The sequence below is a fragment of the Triticum urartu genome, chromosome 7, assembly GCF_003073215.2.
Source record: "Triticum urartu cultivar G1812 chromosome 7, Tu2.1, whole genome shotgun sequence".
NCBI classification, from domain to species: domain Eukaryota; kingdom Viridiplantae; phylum Streptophyta; class Magnoliopsida; order Poales; family Poaceae; genus Triticum; species Triticum urartu.
The window spans coordinates 292,147,399-292,169,819 of NC_053028.1; the positions used below are offsets into that span (position 1 = coordinate 292,147,399).

Sequence of the window (22,421 nt, forward strand, 5' to 3'; positions counted from 1 at the left end):
TCGAATCTACAAATTTGGGTTGAATACTCTACCCTCGAAAACTGTTGCGATCCTCTATACTTGTGGGTTATCAGAAGCCTCTAGTGAAAACTATGGCCCCGGGTCTATTTTTATCATATTATTTTCATATCTATAAAACCAAAAACCCAAAAATACCTTGCTACAATTTATTTACTTTTGCACTTTTATTTATCTTTTAAACCTATCTCTATCAGATCTCGTCCTTGCAAGTAACCGTGAACGGATTGACAACCCCTTTATCGCGTTGGGTGCAAGTATTTGTTTGTTTGTGTAGGTGCAATCATTGGAGACTTGCATATACCTCCTACTAGATTGATACCTTGGTTCTTAACTGAGGGAAATACTTATCTCTACTTTGCTGCATCACCATTTCCTCTTCAAGGGAAAAACCAACACAAGCTCAAGAAGTAGCAACGCGCCAAGGACGCCAGCACTCGTGGGTGGCGGCTGCACAAGCCAAGCCAGGAAGGTACCCATCCACGGGTTGAAGGGCAGTAAGGGCGCTGACACGGGACGACAGTGCACTGGTAGGACCTGGTGGCGCGCCGTTGTTGGGGCCATTGCGGTGTTTGTGGCCACGGTTGCCACTCGAGGAGGCCGGCTGCTGGGGCGCCGGTGGCGTGGGTGCGGGAGCAGGGGACGCCAGAGCCTGGGGTGCACAGCCGACATAGAGCGTCGTGGCCGAGTCATGCGCCGCGAGAAGGGCGAGGAGGTTCTCCTCATGCGGGAGATATGAGCGGGCCTGGATGAAGGACGACAGACGCGTCTCATCGTACGTGAGGTTGGCGACGGCGTGGTCAAACTTGCGGCTGAGCCGGTAAATCTGTTGGAGACGGTGGCCCGATCGGACTTCGGGATCCAGCAATCGATGAGAGTGTCGACGAGGGTCTTGATTCATGTGCAGTACTCCTGGACGGAGGAGTGCCCTTGGAAGAGCCCATGAGACTCCTCGAGCGCCTGGACGCCCTGTTGATGTCGGTTGCCTTGGAAGAGAGTGTGGATCACCTTGAAGAGGACGTAGGTGTTGGGGCAGTCAATGCGGATGGTTTTGACGATGTCCTCCGAGATTGTGTCTTATACCAAACACACGATGCACTAGTCGAGTTGGGTCCTGGTGACGTCAGAGAGATGTTGTCGGGCGTTGATGTAGTCGTCCAGATGGCCAGCAAGGCCATAGGAGTTGAACAGGGCATCGAAGAACGTCAACCAAAGAGTGAAGTTGGGTGGCGAGAGCTTGAGGGTGACGGGGATTTGGGAGTGGACGTTAAGATTGAGGAGATCGACGGCGAAGGGATCGGAGCCGCCGATGGAAACGTCGAAGCAGATGTCCATCGGAGGAGTGGAAGTGAGAATACGGGGACGGTTGTACAGAAAATTGATACCATGTAGAACTAGAGGTGAGGAAATTTTTTTGGAAAGGAGGATGATCTCCGGTCTCTGCATCTGGGCGATGCATGCATCCATTTTATTAATTATTCGAAAAGACCTTACAAAGTAATACAATAGTAAGTCTGAAGCCACCATATGTCACAACTCATATCCGCTTGATAAAGCGGTGCCGTAAGTCCAAGCCGAATACCAAACGTACCTCACACCAAAGCCTAACATCTAAAGCCGGAGGCCCCAAACAAGCCATTGCCCGGGTCTGGGGCACACACAGGTCCGACACACTCACAGAAGTCGTCGCCGCCTTCCACCGATCCATCTTCAGAGAAGGTACTGGCGCATTGACCTTGCCGGGCCTGCCTTCGACACCCCCATAGCACCAGACTACACCTCCTCCCTACGCGCGTCCATCATTACACATCTGTCGCCGAGACCTTGCAGCACCATGCTACCGAGACTCCACGACGTCGATGCGTCACATGAAGCTCTGCTCAACCGCTGAAATCGTCCACTGGTCCCTCAAGCCAATGCACACATCCAAGGATGACGCCCCAAGGAGGGAATGACACAAGAGCGCCGCCGTCATCCGATCGTATGATCTAGGGTTTCCCTTGGAGATAGCGAAGGGAGTATGGAGCATCTCCTCAACGATGTCTTCAAGAGATGTCACAGGAAGCGCCGCCATCGTCAGCTTTAGCAATAGCCGAAAGCAGGTTTTTACTCGGATCTGCTCCACGAATCTTGGTCCACCAGCGTGTGCACCGGACGAACGCCACCTTCACAGCCCCAAGCGCCTCCACGGCTTGGGCTGATGTGCCGGTCAGCCCTGCCATGCCTCACCGGCGCAGCCTGGTCACCGTATCCCGTGAGGCTACCGGCCACCCCAAAGGAATGACTGAATGGATTGATCCTCTGGTAGAGTAATATACATGGACAGGGTTTGCACAAGTGCCGGCCTAGCCAACTACCTCAGCTGTACATGCGGTAACAACTCCTATGCACTAGCTAAACTGATCGTGCCGTAGGAGACCGCTTCCAACACTTTCTTCTCACAATTCATCCGTCAACAAAGATCGGAATAGTCGAAACGAGGACAAACGATGGATCATGACCCGCAAAAGATAAAAAGAAACGACGGATCATTACAGGAATGGAAACAGAATTGGTGCATCCTATTAGACAGAGGACTCGGTCAGAGTTGGTTTACTCACGGCTACATGCACGATCCACCCACGATCTAGCTGCAAGTCATGCAGCACCTCTATATGTACTCCCTCCTATGTTATGTACCTCATTTGAGAAAGAAACACTATCAGTTTTACATGGTATCAGACAACTCCTTCGATCCACTCTCCCCATGACGCAACCAGAGGGGCAACCCCCCAATCCCATCACCTCCGGCGGCCACCAAACTACTCTCCTCCCCGGCGGTCAGCCACCTCTCCCCCCTCCTCTCCCTGGCAGCCAGCCACTGCTACCTCTCCCCGGCGGCCAGCTTCCTCCGCCTTCCCTCTCCTTTAGTGACACCATTACAGATATCACCCCGTTCATCCCCATCGTCCTTGATCTCCACAGCCATAACTACTATCACTGGCGTCATCTATTCGAGATCCACCTTGGTCGCTGCTCCCTTCTACACCACATCTCCGGCGACGTCCCGCCGGCCCCTCATGACCCGTGCTGGAAGAAGGACGGCCTTGCCATCATCCAATGGCTCTACACCCGCATCTCCACGGAGCTCTTCAACCTTGTCGTCACCGACGGCGCAACTGCTCGCGATGTTTGGCTCGAGCTTCACCGGCTGTTCCAGGACAACCGTGACTCCCGCGTCTCCGCTCTCAACACGGAGTTGCGCACCATCACGCAGGGAGATCGTCCGTCGGCGTGTTCTGTCAGCGCATCAAGGCCATCGGCGACGAGCTGCGCGAGCTTGGCGAAGTTGTCGCCGATCGCTCCCTCCTTCACGCGTTGATGGGCGGCCTCGACGAACGTTTCGCTCAGCAGGCGACGCTCATCCCCCTCCTCCGCCCGCTGCCAATGCTGGCGGAGGCCCGTTCGATGCTGCAGATGGAGGAGCACAACCAGCAGCGCAAAGCCAGCACTACGCGCCTCTTCCACACCACGGCTCGTCCCGCTCCGGCTCCGACAGCGCTGCCTCCAGCTCAGCCGCCGCCGGGCTGGCGCCCTAGCCCGAACTACAAGGGCAAGAATCCGGTGTACCGGCCGCCCAGGAACAGCGGCGCGTCTTCTTCTTCCACGCCGACGCCGAGTCCTCCTCCATCAGCTCCCGCTCCTCCGGCGGCGCCCTCCAACTCGGATCCCTCCACATGGCGCCCTTCACATGATCCCTGGACGGGTTTGGTGCAGACCTGGCCGATGCCCTGGTCGGCGCCCTCCCCGTACGGTGCCCCGCCGGCCTACAGTGGTGCTTGGGCGCCCGGACTTCGCCCCGCCGTCGGCGCGCCCGGCCTCCTCGGCTCGCGCCCTCCTCCGGCGGCTTACGCCGCCTATGCGCCCCTGTACCAAGCCGCCGCTGCTCCAACGGCCTACTCCATGTACCCCTACGGCGCTCCTCCTCCTAGCTGGGATCACGCAGCATCGTCCTCTGCATCCACTACTGCTCCGCCGTCGTAGACTGCTGCTCCAACTACGGCTGCTACCGCTCCGGCCTGGGATCAGGCCGCCTTCATCGCTGCCATGAACTCGCTTACCACTCAAGACGTAGGTAACGAATGGATTTTTGATTCGGGGGCTTCCTTACACATGTCCGCATCTGCTAGTACGATGTCCTCTCTTCACCCTTCTGTTTTATTTCCTTCCATTACCTTAGGAGATGGTTCTTCAACTCCTGTCACATGCCTAGGCACTGCTGCTCTTTCTTCTTCCCGCTCTCCTCTTTTACTTCGTGACATTCTTGTTGCGCCTGCTCTTATCAAGAACCTCATTTATGTTTGTCGTTTCACCATCGATAATCAAGTCTCTGTTGAATTTAATCCTTTTGGGTTATCTGTGAAGGACCTTCAAACCAAGATGGAGATCACACGGTCCAATAGCTCTGGTGACTTGTACACGATCCACGATGCCTCCTCTCCCTCGTCGCATGCGATGCTCGCCTCCGTCACCTTGTGGCATCGTCGCCTCGGCCATCCTCAGCGCAGCACGACGACCACACTCCTTCAAGAATTTCAGCTCCCGCATGAGCGTGACAGTCACGACTCCTCTTTGTGTCATGCATGTTAGATGGGCAAGGATGTTCGCCTGCCTTTTGGCACGTCTACTTCCCGTAGCACTTTTCCTTTTGAGTTATTACATTGCGACTTGTGGACGTCGCCTACCCCTAGTGTCTCTGGATTTAAGTACTATCTTGTACTCTTAGATGATTGCTCGCACTTTGTTTGGACCTTTCCTCTTCGTGCAAAATCTGATGTGCATGCTTTGTTCATCAATTTTCAGCGCTGTCGGATTTTGGGTTCCGGCAGACCCTTGAGGTTCGAACACTGGGGTGCACGCGGAGATTTCGCCTCCTACCTACCTGCACCCCTCCGCCATGCTTGGATCTAAACTAAGGAAAGGACAACACAAGAGGCACAGGGTTTATATTGGTTCGGGCCACCGTTGTGGTGTAATACCCTACTCCAGTGTGTGGTGTGTGGATTGCCTCTTGGGCTGATGATGATGAACAATACAAGGAAGAACAGCCTCGCGAGGGTCTGTTCTTGGCTGGGGGCGATGAACTGCTCGGAGGAGTTCAGTCACCTTTCTCTCTCTCTCTCTCTCTGCTCTCCTCTGACCGACCCTTCTAACGAGCCTCTTCCTTCCTCCTCATGGTCGTCCTCTCCGTCCCCCTCTATGTGGGTGGCTGGTCCTATTTATAGAGGCCCTGGTCCTCTCCCCAAATATTGAGCGGGAAGGGAGCCAACAATGGCGGGCTAATTTGATGGGGGACAGCAAGTATCAGCTATCCTGACAAAAGTAGTCTTCGCCTGCGCAAAGCTCTGGTGATGACGCCGTCTTGGGCTCCACGGTGACCTCCGTCTCGTAGTCCTCCTGGTCTTGGTCTCGTTGCACCGAAACGGCAACCTTTGCCTGATGCCTCGGTACTCCGCGGCTGCGCTTGCCCCCTTTGCACCAAAGAGGAAAGGAGGACGCTGCGCGGGCTGGCACCCGCCTGGCGCCCTGAGTTGTCATGGCCTGCGTCATGGGCACCTTGTGAGGTACCCCGCTTTGATCTCTCCGCCTCCTCATGAGCCAGCCTAACGAGGCCGTGCCTGAGGAAGCTCCGCGTCGTCCGCCCCGCGAGGATTGGCCCCTCGCGAGGGTCTTGGGTTTGTGTTGGTGAAGATGGGCCGTGCTGGGCCCCCCTTTGAGCCACGCCGCAGGCAGGCAAGTCTGGGGACCCCCGTTCCCAGAACGCCGACAGTAGCCCCCGGGCCCAAGGCGCGCCCGGACTTGGCCGTGCAGGGAGGCGGAAGGGCAAGAGCGAAGCGCCGCAGGCCCTAACAGCCTGCGGCCTTGGGCACCGCGTGGCGGTTGATTGGACGTGGGCGGCACTGTTCCCCCACGCCCTCCTTATCTTGCACCGTGCTAGGCAGACCCGTAGTCGTACACAGTCATTCCCCTTTTATCGCTCGAGTGCCCTCTGTCCTTCCTCCGCTCGAACTCCGGTTTCTGTTTTCAACTCAATCTCGAGCCTCCCCCCCCTTCCCAGCGCCATGGCTTCGACGAAGAAGGGGAGAGGGAAGAAACCCGTGTCTCCGCCTTGCCCGCCGCCACCGGCGGCCCCCGCTGAGGGCTTGGGCAAGGTCAGCTTGGCTCTGGCCACCATCTTCAATGAATGCGGGAGGACGACGGCCTGACCCGCGTCCCACTTCTCCATCGACAGGACAGCCACCGAGGTCCCGTATCTTGCCGACGCCCTGTGGGCGGGTCTGGTTCCCCCCCTTTTCTGATTTCTTCAACGCCGTGCTTTCCCACTATCAGATCCACGTGATGCATCTGGGTCCTGAATCCATCACCCTCCTTTCGGTCTTCGCCTTTGTTTGCGAAGCTATGGTGGGCATCCCTCCTTCGGTTGCCCTGCTGCGTCACTTCTTCTCGTTGCATCTTGTTGACCCTACCCAATGCTGGGCTTGTGTGAGCTTCATTGCCGCGCCTGAGACGGCGGCCTCTGGGATTGACTTCAAGCTCCCCCTGCCCGCAGTCGAGTTCCGCGAGCGGTGGCTGTATGTGGACGCAGGGGTGCCCAGCCCCCTGCTATTGGAGCCAACCTCGCCTGCCGTCCCCAATTCGGGCTGGGGCCAGGAGACGCTTGAGAGCCCCCAGCTCGTCTTCGTCTGGCGCCGCTTCGCACTCCTGAGGTCGCTTGGCGTGACAGCGCCCAAGGTGGTGAAGGAGTTCCTGCTATGCCGCGTTGCTCCTCTTCAACGCCACTCTCGCTGGATGTGGGCCTTCCGTGGGCGCGAGGATCATATGAGGCTCCAGGAAGAGGACCTGACTCCTGAGGTGCTGAGGACGGCGCTCCTGACCCTGGCTGGGGACCCCAACCCCGGTAGCGTCCGGCAGGGAGGGGCCTTGTTGTACCTCTGCCAGAGCAGGGGCGACTTTGTGAAGTAGATGCCTGTCTTTGATGAGTGGAGGCCGCGCCCCGCCAGCCTTCAGGGGCCTCGCGAGAACCCAGTGGTGGTGACTGCCCCACCAGTCGGCCAAGGCGACTCATCCTCGAGTGGCGGAGCAGGGAGGCACGAGGCGCTAGAGGCCGAGGGGGCTCCTGGCGCGGTGACAGCACCGGGCGAGGCTCATGAGGAGCAGCTCTCGGGGCCCGTGCCGCTGAGGCTGAGGGTGGCGAGCAGCTGCTCTCAATGCCTACGACTGGGGCCCCTGAGGCTCCAGTTGCGCCTCTTGGGGAGGCGATTGGCAGCGAACATCGGGCAGGCGCCTCTGCCGCAGATCGCCTTGCCGCTCCATCTTCGTCGAAGGTTGATCCATGCGCCCAACTCTTAGGTGTTGGGGAACGTTGCAGAAAACAAAAATTTCCTACTCGTTTCACCAAGATCCATCTAGGAGTTCAACTAGCAACGAGCCATCGGATGCATCTACATACCTTTGTAGATCGCGTGCGGAAGCGTTCAAAGAACGATGATGATGTCGTCGTACACGACGTGATCCAAATCACCGATGACCAAGCGCCGAACGGACGGCACCTCCGCGTTCAACACATGTATGGGACGGGAGACGTCTCCTCCTTCTTGATCCAGCAAGGGGGAAGGAGAGGTTGATGAAGATCCAGCAGCACGACGGCGTGGTGGTGGATGCAGGGCGTCACAGTAGCAAGGCTTCGCCTATACTACGAGAGAGAGACATAACGGGGAGAGAGGGAGGCGCCAGGGGCTGGTGTATCAAGTCCCTCCTCTCCCCCACTATATATAGGAGGGCCAAGGGGGGGTGGTGCGCAGCCTAGGAGATCCAATCTCCTAGGTGCGGCTGCCATGGGGAGGTTTCCCTCCCCCCCAAGGCACCTAGAGGTGCCTTCCACCACTTGGACTCTTCCTTTAAGTGGAACCCTAGGCGCATGGGCCTTTGGGGCTGGTGCCCTTGGCCCATCTAGGCCAAGGCGCACCCCCTACAGCCCATGTGGCCTCCGGGACAGGTGGCCCCACCCGGTGGGCCCGCGGGACCCCTCCGGTGGTCCCGGTACAATACCGATAACCCCGAAACTTGTCCCGATGGCCAAAACAGCACTTCCTATATATAATTCTTTACCTGCGGACCATTCCGGAACTCCTCGTGACGTCCGGGATCTCATCCGGGACTCCGAACAACATTCGGGTTACTGCATATACATATCTTCACAACCCTAGCGTCACCGAACCTTAAGTGTGTAGACCCTACGGGTTCGGGAGACAAGCAGACATGACCGAGACGACTCTCCGGTCAATAACCAACAGCGGGATCTGGATACCCATGTTGGCTCCCACATGCTCCACGATGATCTCATCGGATGAACCACGATGTCGAGGATTCAATCAACCCCGTATGCAATTCCCTTTGTCAATCGATATGTTACTTGCCCGAGATTCGATCGTCGGTATCCCAATACCTCGTTCAATCTCGTTACCGGCAAGTCACTTTACTCGTACCGTAATGCATGATCCCGTGACCAGACACTTGGTCACTTTGAGCTCATTATGATGATGCATTACCGAGTGGGCCCAGTAATACCTCTCCGTCATACAGAGTGACAAATCCCAGTCTTGATCCATGTCAACCCAACAGACACTTTCGGAGATACCCGTAGTCTACCTTTATAGTCACCCAGTTACGTTGTGATGTTTGGTATACCCAAAGCACTCCTACGGTATCCGGGAGTTACACGATCTCATGGTCTAAGGAAAAGATACTTTGACATTGGAAAACTCTAGCAAACGAACTATACGATCTTGTGCTATGTTTAGGATTGGGTCTCGTCCATCACATCATTCTCCTAATGATGTGATCTCGTTATCAATGACATCTAATGTCCATAGTCAGGAAACCATGACTATCTGTTGATCAACGAGCTAGTCAACTAGAGGCTTACTAGGGACATGTTGGTGTCTGTTATTCACACATGTATTACGATTTCCGGATAATACAATTATAGCATGAATAAAGACAATTATCATGAACAAGGAAATATAATAATAATGCTTTTATTATTGCCTCTAGGGCATATTTCCAACATTAGGCTGCTTCCGCATGAACTTCGAGGCTCTCCGGAAGAGAAGGGAGGCCCTAGGCGATGATTACCCCTGTCGCCTGCTGAAGCGCAGGAAGTACTTCTCCACCGATGAGTAAGCCTTTTCCTTTCCCGGCTCCCGATCCTTCTGTTACTTGTACTGACCCTTGCTCCGCAGCCCCTTCCAGCCGAGCTTGCGGTGACGGCTGAGGAGCCGTCCCCCTTGGCTTCGCCCCCTCCACCGTCCTCGAGCGCCCCGAGCAGCGGAGCCCTTGTGGTGAGGGCGATCAAAGAGGCGAACCATCCCAAGGAGCACTGCGGCCCCGCGCACCTCGTGATCCTCCCTCGCGGGCCTTCTCGTGGCATAGCCAGCCTGCCATGGGCCTCTCGCCTGGTCATGAATTGCGATTGGCTGAGGCGCTTCCTGCGCTCTTCTCCTGAGGACGGGCTGGCCCCAGGCCGGGCTTCTGACGCGGCGTGCCCGGCCGTCGCGAGGGTGCCAGCCCCCAGCCCGGAGGGGGAGTGCTGACTCGCGGCCCCCGGCGCTTGCTTGGGGCGGATGATGGTGTGGAAGACGTGCTCGAGCGCGCTCGGGAGCGTCGCGCTCTCCGCCAAGGATTCCTTCAAAGGGCGACTGACGCAGTGAGCCTGCTTGGTGAGGAGCTTGCTGATGAAGACGCGCGCCTTGAGGCCGAGGGCCTGCGCCTGACTGCAGAGAGGCGCGAGCTGGAGGGCGTCATCACCCTTGCGCGTCGCGAGCGTGATCTTGATGAAGCAGAGGCCAAGGCGTCGTTGGTGGCCTCTCGGGAGGCCCGGTCTCGGGCCGCTGAGGAGACTCGGGAGGCTGACCGGCGGCGAACGGCTGCGGAGGAGCGGGCTCGGGAGCTTCTGGCCTGGTGCCACTCGCTGGAGGAGCAGGTGGAGCTGCGCGAGGCAGCCCTCGCGTCGATGAAGATGGCCTCTGGCGACTCAGCAGAGCTCCAGAGGCGTGAGGAGGCGCTGACACTGGAAGCCGCCGAACGTACCCGTGAGTACGAGCGTCTGGAGACGAGGGAGCGCTTGGTGACGCAGGCGGAGGATGATGTTGCTGCACAGGAAGCCCGCGTCCTGGAGGAGGTCGGACGTCGAGTGGCGATGGCACATTTGAACCTCGAGCACGAGTTCGAAGAGAAGCTGGGGTTAATCCGGGCCGAAGCTGGAGGCAGGACTGCCGCTTTGAGGGCCAAGCTGGAGGAGGCGGTGCGGCGGGCCGATGCTTCCCGGGCCGCCCTTGAGGTGGCGCGAGGTGAGTTAACCACCTCCCAGGCTGAGGTGCTCCTTCTTCACCAGCGGGTGGAGGAGGCTGAGGCCGTCGCGCGTCAGAATGCGGACGAGATACGTCAGCGGCGGATCTTGGAGCATGAGCACGGCCCCATGCTCACCACTCTCCGGGAGAGAGCCAACGCGGCCTTGGGCAACATCTGCGAGGAGGCCGTCGGTGAGCCGCACGCAATCAACTACGCGGGCAATCTCCAGTTCTTCACTGATGTGGTGATGCAGCTGGAGGCACGGTCGACCAGGGCTGACAGGTTGGTGGAGGAGAGGAGCCGCGCCCTACTCAGGCGCGCCTTTTCCCGCGTCTTCAGTCACCTCCGGAACATGGATCCCCATTTTGATTTTGATGCCGCCATCGCCCCAGTCCCCCAGGCTGTCCGAGGCGACCTGGCGCACTGGGTGGAGGACAATGTGGACGCTCTTATCAGGGCCTTTGCCTCAGACAACGATGATGCGATCGTGGCGGCAGACGAGGGCGGCGCGATGGGCGGCCCTGACGCCGCCGGCGGCGACGCGGACAGCGATGGCGAGTTCAGCGGCGCCAGCAACGGCCCAGGTGGTGCTCCTGAGGACGCATTGGGGGATTCGTCCGACTGACTGTACATCGTTCCTGCTTCCTTACCCTGCATGAGTAGAACTCAGGTTTTGGCTTGATGACTGTGAGAGCATTTTGGAGGAGGGCCCCTCATGTAAAACTTGTGTTTATCGTATCAGTAGAAGCCACATCGCCCGTGCGCCCACGCCAAGTGGCTGGCTCAAGCGACGCGCTGGTCGGCTAGTTTACCTTTGTTCTGCGCTGGCCCTGAGGCAGCCCGCGGGGGTTGTGGTGTCCTGAGTGTCCCCTGATTGAATCCGTAGGATCTGCAGTAAAACACCCTCCTGAGAGGACGCGGCGACGGCAGTCTGGGCTGCGCGCAAGCTAGGCCTGACCCAGCTCGCGAGGGGCTCGTGAGGGGAGGCGGCTGAGGCGAAGTGGTAACCAAAACGTGAGAAATTGCTCGAACGAGACTAAGCACCCCTCCCCGAACACACGCAAATCTCAAATTCGAATCCAACTTGAATCCAGCGGAGAAAAGCGACAACCAAGGGGAAGAGCAACGAAAGCAAACAAAAGGCCGCGTCCGGCACCTAGTCTAGTCTTGGACGTCTTCTCATCAGCGCGGAGCTAAGTGCTGCCACTGGGCGTGGGAGGGAGCCCCAGGGCCTGAGGCCGGCACCCCTGAGACTCCGGGGCGTGTACAGCCCCACTCATTATTACCTGAGAGTGTCACGGGGCGGCGAGCTTCACAGGCACTGGGCCTTCTTCACAGGTACTGGCCTTGCTTCATATCGCCAGATGAGGGCCCCGCCTTGTGCCACACTCTAGTGCCATCAACGACGACCGGAAACCAGGACGCCGCCGATGGGGTAAAGCGGTCGCCAGCGGTTCCCCCGACGACCACGGGTCCTCCGCCGGGGGCAGGCCCTGGGGCACCTCCCCAGCGGAGGGCCTACCTCCTGAGAACACCTTGCTCCGAACGTCGCGGTGGTGATGTCGAATCCCTGCCCCTCTCCTGCAGCCCCCTGCGTCCTCCTCTCGAGGAGTAGGAGGCTGTGGGGGCAGCTGCCCGCTGCGGCAACCTGCACCTCCTACGATCCATGGTTAGCGTATGCCTGCTGAAGAATTAGCGGTACCCGATAATCGCCGCTTCCAACGTGCCCAGTGGGACCGTCCCAAGACTCCTGGAAGGGCTCAGCTTCTGGCGCCTCGTCCCCCCGGCTCGGGCTGAGGAGCGAGTCTGGCTCGCCCTCGTGTGAGTGTCCTTGATCCATCATGAGGGGCACGTATTCCTCTGGCGCCGCCACCCCAAAGGCCACGCCGTAGTGTTCTGCACGCCACGCGGTCATGCCTGATGCGCCTATCGTGGGGTGGCAGCCCGGCTGTCCACTGGGGCCGCGGGTCGCGTCGAGCCCTTCTTCTTCGCGGACCAGGAGTGAGGGCTGCACCGCCGCCGGTCCGGTGCCGACAGCCTCGCTGGTGTTGGTGTAGCCTTGGAGCCCGCGGGCGCGCGCGGGGCCCCCGCGCGGGCCGCCCTGGGTTGGAGATGGGAGCTGGGTGCAGAAGGGGTGAGCCCCCGAGGCGGCGAAGCCCAGGAGCTCTGCCACCCGCTCCAGCAGCACGTCGCGGCCTCCCTCCAGCAGTCTGCACTGCAACAGCTCTCGAGCCATCGTGAGCGCGGCCCTCGAGTTCGCTTGCTCCCGGCGGGTGTATGGTGTCGTGGTCGCGGCGTGATTGGAGGCCCTTGCTGCCAACCGCGTCTGCCGCGGTGTGAGAGCTGTCGAAGCCTGTCCGCGTCGCCCGTGGCCCGCAGCGCCCTGCGGACCGCGAGCTGCCTGGGGCATGGGGTCACCTGAGGCGAGCGGCTCTGCGCGAGCGGGCCATGCCGCCCATGGGTCTGGGTTGCCCTCCTGGTCGCCGGGCATGGTGATGATGATGCAACGAGGCACGGAGTGGTGGAAGACGAATTTCGGCGCACCCCTACCTGGCGCGCCAAATGTCGGATTTCGGGTTCCGGAAGACCCTTGAGGTTCGAACATTGGGGTGCGCGCGGAGATTTCGCCTCCTACCTACCTGCACCCCTCCGCCATGCTTGGATCTAAACTAAGAAAAGGACAACACAAGAGACACAGGGTTTATACTGGTTCGGGCCACCGTTGTGGTGTAATACCCTACTCCAGTGTGTGGCGTGTGGATTGCCTCTTGGGCTGATGATGATAAACAATACAAGGAAGAACAGCCTCGCGAGGGTCTGTTCTTGGCTGGGGGCGATGAACTGCTCGGAGGAGTTCAGTCACCTTTCTCTCTCTCTCTCTCTCTCTCTCTGCTCTCCTCTGACCGACCCTTCTAACGAGCCTCTTCCTTCCTCCTCTTGGTCGTCCTCTCCGTCCCCCTCTATGTGGGTGGCTGGTCCTATTTATAGAGGCCCTGGTCCTCTCCCCAAATATTGAGCGGGAAGGGAGCCAACAATGGCGGGCTAATTTGAAGGGGGACAGCAAGTATCAGCTATCCTGACAAAAGTAGTCTTCGCCTGCGCAAAGCTCTGGTGATGACGCCGTCTTGGGCTCCACGGTGACCTCCGCCTCGTAGTCCTCCTGGTCGTGGTCTCGTTGCACCGAAACGGCAACCTTTGCCTGATGCGTCGGCACTCCGCGGCTGCGCTTGCCCCCTTTGCACCAAAGAGGAAAGGAGGACACTGCGCAGGCTGGCACCCGCCTGGCGCCCTGAGTTGTCATGGCTTGCGTCATGGGCACCTCGTGAGGTACCCCGCCTTGATCTCTCCGCCTCCTCGTGAGCCAGCCTGACGAGGCTGTGCCTGAGGAAGCTCCGCGTCGTCCACCCTGCGAGGCTTGGCCCCTCGCGAGGGTCTTGGGTTTGTGTTGGTGAAGATGGGCCGTGCTGGGCCCCCCTTTGAGCCACGCCGCAGGCCGCAGGCAGGCAAGTCTGGGGACCCCCATTCCCAGAACGCCGACAAGCGCTATGTCTCTACCGATTTCTCTCTTCCCATACGATTTTTGCAATGTGACAATGGCCGGGAGTTTGATAACTCTCGCAATCGCTCTTTCTTCCTTACTCATGGCATTCTTCTCTAGTTCTCCTGCCCCTACACCTCTCCCCAGAACAGCAAGGCCAAGTGCTCTCTTCGTACAATCAACGACATCCTCCGCACTCTTCTTATTCAGTCTTCCATGCCATCCTCGTATTGGGTCGAGGCGTTGCGCCACGCTACTTTTCTTCTGAACATCCGTCCCACCAAGATGAGCCCTCGTTTCTCTCCCTACGAATCCCTCTTCCTAGCCCCTCCCGCCTATCACGATCTCAAAACTTTTGAATGTCTATGTTACCCAAACATATGGCCGCCACCTCTTCTAACAAGCTCTCCCCGCGGTCTTTTCCCTGCATTTTTCTCGGGTACTCTAATTCTCACAAAGGCTATCATTGCCTTCACCTCCCCACTAGCCACATTATCCTTTCGCGCCACGTCACTTTCGATGAAACACAATTTCCTTTCGCTCACCGCACCGAGCCTAATCAGTTCGCCCCCATTTCCGGTACTCACGTACCCGCTCCGCGCGTTCCTGCGATCGACGTGCATGGGCTGCATGGCCCTGTTGACCTGGGCCCCGCTCCTCCACTACCCACCGCTCCCACCAATCCCGCCCCACCTCTGCATGTCTCCCCACCAACCCCCACCTCCCGTTCCGCACCAGCCAACCACGCTGCTCCAGATTCCTCGGATCAAACACCCACCGGCCCCATTGCTCCTGGTCCCGCCCCAGACACACGGGCCGCTCCGGATCTCTCGGATCGCCCGCCCACCAACCAAGCTGCTCCTGGCCCCACCGCAAGCATCCATGCAGATTCGCCCGGGCCCGCCACTACTCCTCTACGCTCGTATTCCGATGATTCGCATGCATCTCCCATGCAACCTCTTTCTCCTTCTCTCTCGCCATCTTCGCCTTCTGCTACTACTCCGCCCACACCACCTCCTCCGTTACGGCCACTACCCCGCACTGCCGTCCCCGTCCCGATCCCTCAAAATGCACACAACATGCGCACGCGCAGCAAGGCTGGTTTTCATCTTCCCACCGATCGACTCAACCTTACCGCCATTTCTGAGCCCATTTCTCCTATCCCACGTTCCTACAAGGTTGCCCTTCTCGATCCGCACTGGTTCCGTGCCATGAAAGACGAGTATGACGCTCTCCTCCTCAACAACACCTGGTCTCTCGTTCCATGTCCTCCCGGCGCCAATGTTGTATCTGGCAAGTGGGTTTTTCGCCATAAGTTCAACTCCAACGGCACCCTTTCTCGCTACAAGGCTCGTTGGGTCTGCCGTGGCGATTCTCAGCAGCCTGGAATAGACTATGACGAGACGTTCTCTCCTGTCGTCAAACCTAGTACCATCCACGTGGTCTTGAGCTTAGCGGTCTCGTCTTCGTGGCCCATCCACCAATTAGATGTGAAAAACGCCTTCCTCCATGGTTCTCTCTCCGAAACTGTCTACTGCCGTCAACCTCTTGGCTTTGCTCACCCCACTCTTCCCGATCATGTGTGCCACCTTCAGAAGTCTCTCTATGGCCTCAAACAAGTGCCCCGAGCCTGGTTTCAGCGTTTTGCTTCCTTTATCCAACGTCTCGGCTTCTCTCCTTCTCGCTCAGATTCCTCTTTATTCATCTTTCACTCATCAGAGCACATTGCCTACCTTCTCCTTTACGTCGACAATATTGTTCTCACTGCCTCTTCTTACTCTTTTCTGACCCACATAATCTCTTCCTTACGTACATAATTCTGCATGACTGATCTTGGTCACCTCCACCACTTCCTTGGCATTGCCGTCTCTCGCTCCTCCTCGGATCTCTTTCTATCTCAGCGCCAGTACATTCTTGATCTCCTTTCCAAGGCCGGCATGACAGACTGTCACACCTGCAGAACACCTGCTGAAACGGGACCCAAACTCTCATCTTATGGCGAGCAGCTCTCACTCTCGGACGCCACACTCTTCCGCAGCCTCACCGGCGCACTCCAATACCTTACCCTCACTCGCCCGGAAATCACCTATGCCGTCCAGCAAGCCTGCTTGTATATGCACGACCCTCGTCTCCCGCACATGAGTCATGTCAAACGTGTTCTACGCTACCTTAAAGGAACCCTCGACCACGGTCTTTGTATCACTGTTTCTTCTCCAACTACTCTCACACCGTACTCTGATGCAGACTGGGCAGGATGTCTGGACACTCGTCGATCCACTTCGGGATACTGTGTGTACTTGGGTGATAACTTGATTTCATGGTCGTCGAAACGGCAGCTCACTGTTTCCAGGTCGTCTGCGGAGGCTGAGTACCGCTCGGTGGCTCATACTGTCGCCGAAACTGTGTGGCTCCGTCAGCTTCTTCACGAGCTTCACCGCCCTCTTCATCGCGCGACAATTGTCTATTGTGACAACATATCTGCTGTGTACTTATCATGTAATCCTGTACAGCATCGTCGCACTAAGCATATAGAGATAGACACCCACTTTGTTAGGCAGAAAGTAGCATTAGGTGAGGTTCGCGTTCTTCATGCTCCCACCAGCGCTCAATTCGCCGACATCTTCACCAAAGGCTTGCTGGCGACACCCTTCATCGACATTCGCTCCAGCCTCAACGTCGCCGAGGCCGCCGTTGACACTGCGGGGGGTGTTAGACAGAGGACTCGGTCAGAGTTGGTTTACTCACGGATACATGCACGATCCACCCATGATCTAGCTGCAGGTCATGCGGCACCTCTATATGTACTCCCTCTTGTGTTCTGTACCTCATTTGAGAAAGAAACACTATCAGTTTTACACATCCTAAATATGACCCAAAATTAGACAGGACTAGTAAACCAGCATTGATAAAATTAGAAGCCGAGATCAGCTCTACTCATACTATTGCAGATCAAGGAAATGAATGGGTTACTTTCTTGTGACAATTCATCCGGTGAACTAGAATCCAAATAGTCGAAACGACGATAAACGACTGATCATTACAGGAATGGAAACAGAATTGGTGCATGACTCATGCTACTTGTTGTATTTATTGGATCTATGCAAGTTGGACGGCGTACGGACGTGGCTACTAGCTAATTTTTTGAGGTTGTCTAGCCGAGGATGCAGGCCTTGAATGCCTCCATGTGCGCCGGGTCAATGGACACGGAGGCTTGCACCTCGCCGTCGCGCCGGCCACCGACCAGCACCATCTCACCGTCGTGGTTCATGGAGACCAGCTCCACGCGCGCGGGCTTCCCAAACCCGAAGTCGGCCGCCTCGTAGGCCCGGAACCGAGGGCTCGCCGCCACGTTGGTCATCCGCTGAAACGGCAGCCGCATCAGCATCTGCATCCACCCCTTGTCCGTCCCGGACAGCGGCGCCGCCTCCATCTCCGCCACAGCCGCCTGCACGGCCCGCGCCGCGCGGAGGATGCCGGACTGGCCGAGGAGGTCCGCCGCGTCGGCGCAGCTGGCCAAGCACGCGCGCACGCAGTTGCCCAGGTAAGCCTCACTGACAGGCGGGTCGAGGCGGGAGCGCAGGTCGGCGAGGAACATGAGGTACGTGTCGTCCCCTGCGCCGAGCCCCTTGGAACGAACGAACGCCGTCCAGCTCAGTGCCGCCAGCGCCACGAACGTCGACACCGGTTTCGGCTTGGGCGCGTCGCCACCGGCAGCAGACTCGGCCGAGGCGAGGTCGTCGATCCGCCGCCTGAGCGACCGGATGTCGTCGGCCCCGAGGTAGAACGTCCGGCGCGCCCGCAGGAACCGCTGGCTGAAGTCGTACTGCCCCCTCACCTGCGAGTGGTAAATCAAATACGGGTAAATCACAAGGCGCCATGGTGACGAATTCACGATGAATAAGCTCATTCATGGCAGGCATTGCTTCCTTGCCCACGACTATGCACGGCCATGGAACTGAAAATTGTTCCGTGTGTCATCTATCTTGGAGGTGGCAGGCATACGGTTAGCATGGTGCAACCGACGAACCAACTACAGTTTAGTTGACGTAGCAAGCAAAAGTTGACAAAGCTACCAACGTACACGGAGCTACAAGTACTCCTACATAGATTCACGAACGTGGAAAAAAGGGGAAAAAAGATGAATTTACCACAGGGAGATTGGGCGCGACGGTCTTTAGCATGTCGCGGGCGAGCTCGTCGCCGTTGGGGTGCTGGATGACCTCCCGGGCGTAGTGCGGCGGGCCGAGGACCTTGGTGACCGGGGAGCCCTCGCGGGAAGCGGAGGACCAGGCTTCCATGAATCGCCAAACGGCGCGTCCGTCCGCGACTACGTGGTGCACGGACAGGCCCACCGCCAGGCCGCCGCTTAGACGAGTGGCCTGCACTGACAGCACGGGCGCCGGGAGCACCCGGGCATCCAGCTCCGGCACCAGGCTCAGGAATGCCACGATGTCGTGCGCCTCGTCGCCGGCTAGACGCCGCACGTCCATATCGCCCTCGGCCTCCAGGAAGGCGACCCCGGCGTCGGTGCAGTCCACGAAGGCGTCCCCGGTCTCCACCGCGTACTTGAGCATCCCCGCCAGGGGCAGGTAGTGCGCCAGGGTGTCCGCGAGAGCGCGCTTGAGCCGCTCCACCACCGCCGGGAAGCCGTCCGCTTCCCCAAGCTCGTACAGGAACACCCGCTGGATCGGCGGCAGCACGACCCACGGCGAATCGAAGAAGGAAAGTTTCACGTGCTCCCCGCGCTGCACCGACGGCGCCACCCGGGAGACTGCGACAGCCCGCACGGCCGCAGCCTTGGCGGCGGCGTCGGAGCTTGCCTCGCCCATCCCGACGGGTACTTATCGGTCGTTCGCCGGAGAGCTAGGGTGGTGTGAGATGACCGATGGATGGGCGCTTATGGGGTTCCACTTCCAACTGCGTCCAGCTTAAATCGCGGCAGCGGTGGTGGACGTCTTCTTGCGCAGGAAGGAACGAAGATGGAAGCTGCTGGGCCTACGATCAGAACAAAACTAATAATACGGTCCGATATATATGTATGCTGCCTTGATGGATGTACGTCTCGCTGCGCAGAAAGAAGCGCGCACGCACGATACCAGAGCAGAACTGAAGTGAGATGCTCTTCTGGTTTCTGGTGTACGTACACACTCTCCTTTTTATACCTGGAGACATCCTGACATAACCACTCATTCAGCTCTGCTCATTGCTTATTTACTTTGGAAGCTACCAGCTGGTTCATCGCCGGAGAGTAGTACAAGGTTTGCTCCAAAGGGACAACCTTTTTTTTATTCATTTTCATTTTGGAGGATAAAAACGACAGCTAGCGTGGCTGAACCCTGCCCTGCGGCGGACAAATGTGTGTGTGTGCGCCTATGCATGCTTCTCGAAAAGACCCAACAACGCCGGAGATGGGTTACTGATACGGTGCTTCCGTCAGGGATCACAGTCATGCAGACCCGACAGAGAATAGTCCAACATTTCGCCTCATGTAATGTTTTCGATAGACTAGGTAATTGCTTGTGCGTTGCAACGGGTCATATAAATTCTAATGATGTGTATAACATATATTTTTATAGGACATAAATACTATATACATTTTCTAACTGACAAATTACTGTTGTTGTTACCCCGAAAAAAAAGTCATTGTTGTTGTTCTTCTTCGCTTCATGAGTTGGCCATCATTTTTGCTGTCGGTGCTGCCAGTGATGACATCGCCATAATATCAATTAAACTCAACATGCTATATAATAAAATGGTTTTAGAAATAGATTGAGCAGTTCTTTTACAAGAAGTACCAAAAACCCATTTGTGTCTATCTAATACAAGACCGTGTGGACCTTTTATATAGAGCGCACATTCTATGTACTAAATTAACTTAGAATAGCCTGAAACTCATGATTAAGAAAGAGAAAAATTTACTTCCTTAGCTAACAAAACATGGATTCCCTGCCTTTGAAGAAACAAACAAATCGAGCAAGCTAAGACCAAGACTCACGTTCATCACACACAAAAAAGGAGTTAGACTCGTATACAAAGAATAAATTGATGTGTTTTCACCCGTCGTGGACTTACCGTAGTACTGCCACACCTCATGCCTTGCCAGCTAGTAGCTGCATCCATAACAAAAATAGAAAGTTGTGTATTGTGCGCAAGACGGCTTGCTGCAACAAATGTGCGGGTGCTTGTAGATGGTGTGCATGCACGGTGGTAGGCAAGTGATGCTGGAAATAATCTGACATTTCCTATCAAGTAGAATCAATTAGCTCTTTTTCAAGGATACGTCAGGAATGACGTATCAAGATCATAGATAGAAAATGCCCACAGCGAAGATTTTTACAACTCAACCACTGCTAAGGAGCCACCCCACGAATCCTATAGGTTCTACTCGCCACTAGCCAACCTATCCACCCTCATCGGTAAGGAGTTATCTTTCCTCAACAGAGCCGCTGTCCACCAGTTTTGTTCCTTTGTTTCAATATTTTTCAGCATCACGTCCGCCGACGGTGCCGCACCATTGAAAACAATGTCGTTCCTACGCCTCCAGAGTGTCCATGCTACCAAAGCGATGACTGTCCATATTTCTTTTCTCATGTCCCTTTATGGGTCCAGAGATGTCCATCAGTCCACCAGGTTACTATCGTGTTGTGGCATGCAAGCCGTCTCTCATGTCCACCAGTCCACCAGGTTTCTTTTCTCATGTCACTTTGTGGAATCAATTAGCCCCTGTTTCGAAGTTAAGCATGAAGTTTTGGAAATAAAAGAAATTACCCGTACATGATATGTTCTCCTAGCTAATCCTTCGGTGGAGAGATTAGAAAAACGAAAACGCAAGCTGGAACCTGGTCCAACGAGAGCAAGTTGATTTGCTGGCCCGCATGATGGGAATTGCAAGGGCGTACATGATCTCTTATTCTATTGGCATCCCCAAAGAAGGATGTCATGCATATTGATTTTTGCGTAGCACCTCCTACTCTTTTGCTTGAATCATCCATGCATTGGAAGAGAGAGGGCACCACCTGCGATTTTTTGGATCATGTTGTTTTTCTTGGAGAGAGGGTCAGCTGGGAGAGAGAGGTTCCATAGGTTGAGAGAGGAAGAGATGCTAGAAAATCGGGAGACAGATAATTTCGCTGGAGAGAGATATTTACGCGTGACGTGAGACAGATTGCGGGAGTACTGTCAGGGAAAGAGATATTTTCCATAACTATTGACTGTGATTTATTTTCCAACGAATGATTGGGAGGTCGGCTATGTGAGGTAGATTGGCCCTTGATTATAGGAGATTGATCAGAATTTATTGGGTTACCAAAGAATATTTATTAGGTTATCAAAGATTGATCAAAAGACTACTGTGATATGGCCGGTAAAATAGAAATCATGTGAACTAGAAATTGGGGATTGGGTGAAAAACCAGTGGAGGGGTGGGGAGGGATGAACGAAGGGGTTGGACGAAAAATTGACGTAAGACGAGAGAGGGAACATTATGTTTCTTTTAGGTACTAGAGATTTTATCCTCCAGTAGGAAGGGTCTAAGGGGAAGGCCACCTCTGCGCCTCCACCCCACTAAGCAGCATATGGTGGTGTGTGGGGCTAGTGTCGGACTCCCCTCTGGGGAAGACATGGCTGCTGATGCCCCCATTAATAGGGGGCGCCACAGCCGCCCGATAAAGCAGCTACCCTGTCCAGTAAATGGCGGTTGGGCTAGTTTGGCCTCACCAGAGGGGCCTATTAGTACAACCGCGGATCCCGTGTGAAGCTCCTATATTGAAACATTAGGCGCTTTGACAACTTGGGCCGGAGGCGCTAGTTGATCGACTACATCTGGCAGGACTTTTCAATCCAGGAACTTCAAGGGCTGTTTTGACACCCGTTCGCGTGGCTGGCTACTTGCGGCCGACCTCTCTGGGAATCCTGCTGGGGGTCAGGGTGGACTTCTTCTCGATTGAGGCTATGGACTGAGGGGGGATTCTTTCCTAGTATGCCCATCACTGACCGACGTGTGGACCTCAGTTGGGAGGTGATCATCGTCTATGGCCCGGTTGACCATGGGCGGTCAACGGACTTCTTGGCCGAGCTAAAGTCTAAGGTGGAGCGATGCACTACTCCGGTTTTAGTGGCCCACGATTTCAACCTTATTCAACAAGAGGCTGACAAAAGCTCCCCTAGTGTCGACTGGGTGCGTATGTGCCTGTTCAACAACTACATCACTGATATGGCTCTACCTGAGATAGCCCGTGTAGGGCTAGATTCACGTGGACTAGTAAACAGGTGGACCCTACCTGGAGCATGCTGGATAGGGTCTTGGTGTCTACCTAGCGGAAGATTATGTTCCCAATGTGATCGCCTAGGGTGGTCACTCGGATTGGCTCCGACCACGTCCCCCTGTTGTTTTCGTCCAGGGAAGGGTCTCCACCGTGGTCGAGGCGCTTCCACTTTGAACCATCATGGCTGCTACAACCGGGTTTTTTTGAGATGG

General features: G+C 56.5%; 1 protein-coding gene across 1 annotated transcript; it reads right to left on the reverse strand.

Annotated features, from left to right (window-relative positions):
• Window positions 1-16,878: 16,878 nt before the first annotated feature.
• LOC125522894 (phenolic glucoside malonyltransferase 1-like) lies at window positions 16,879-18,927 on the reverse strand. Its single transcript, XM_048687938.1, has 2 exons — window positions 18,094-18,927; window positions 16,879-17,780 (listed from the first exon to the last, which is right to left on the reverse strand). Exons 1-2 carry the CDS (start codon window positions 18,772-18,774, stop codon window positions 17,097-17,099), a joined length of 1,365 nt encoding a protein of 454 aa, XP_048543895.1. The 5' UTR covers window positions 18,775-18,927; the 3' UTR covers window positions 16,879-17,096.
• Window positions 18,928-22,421: the final 3,494 nt, after the last annotated feature.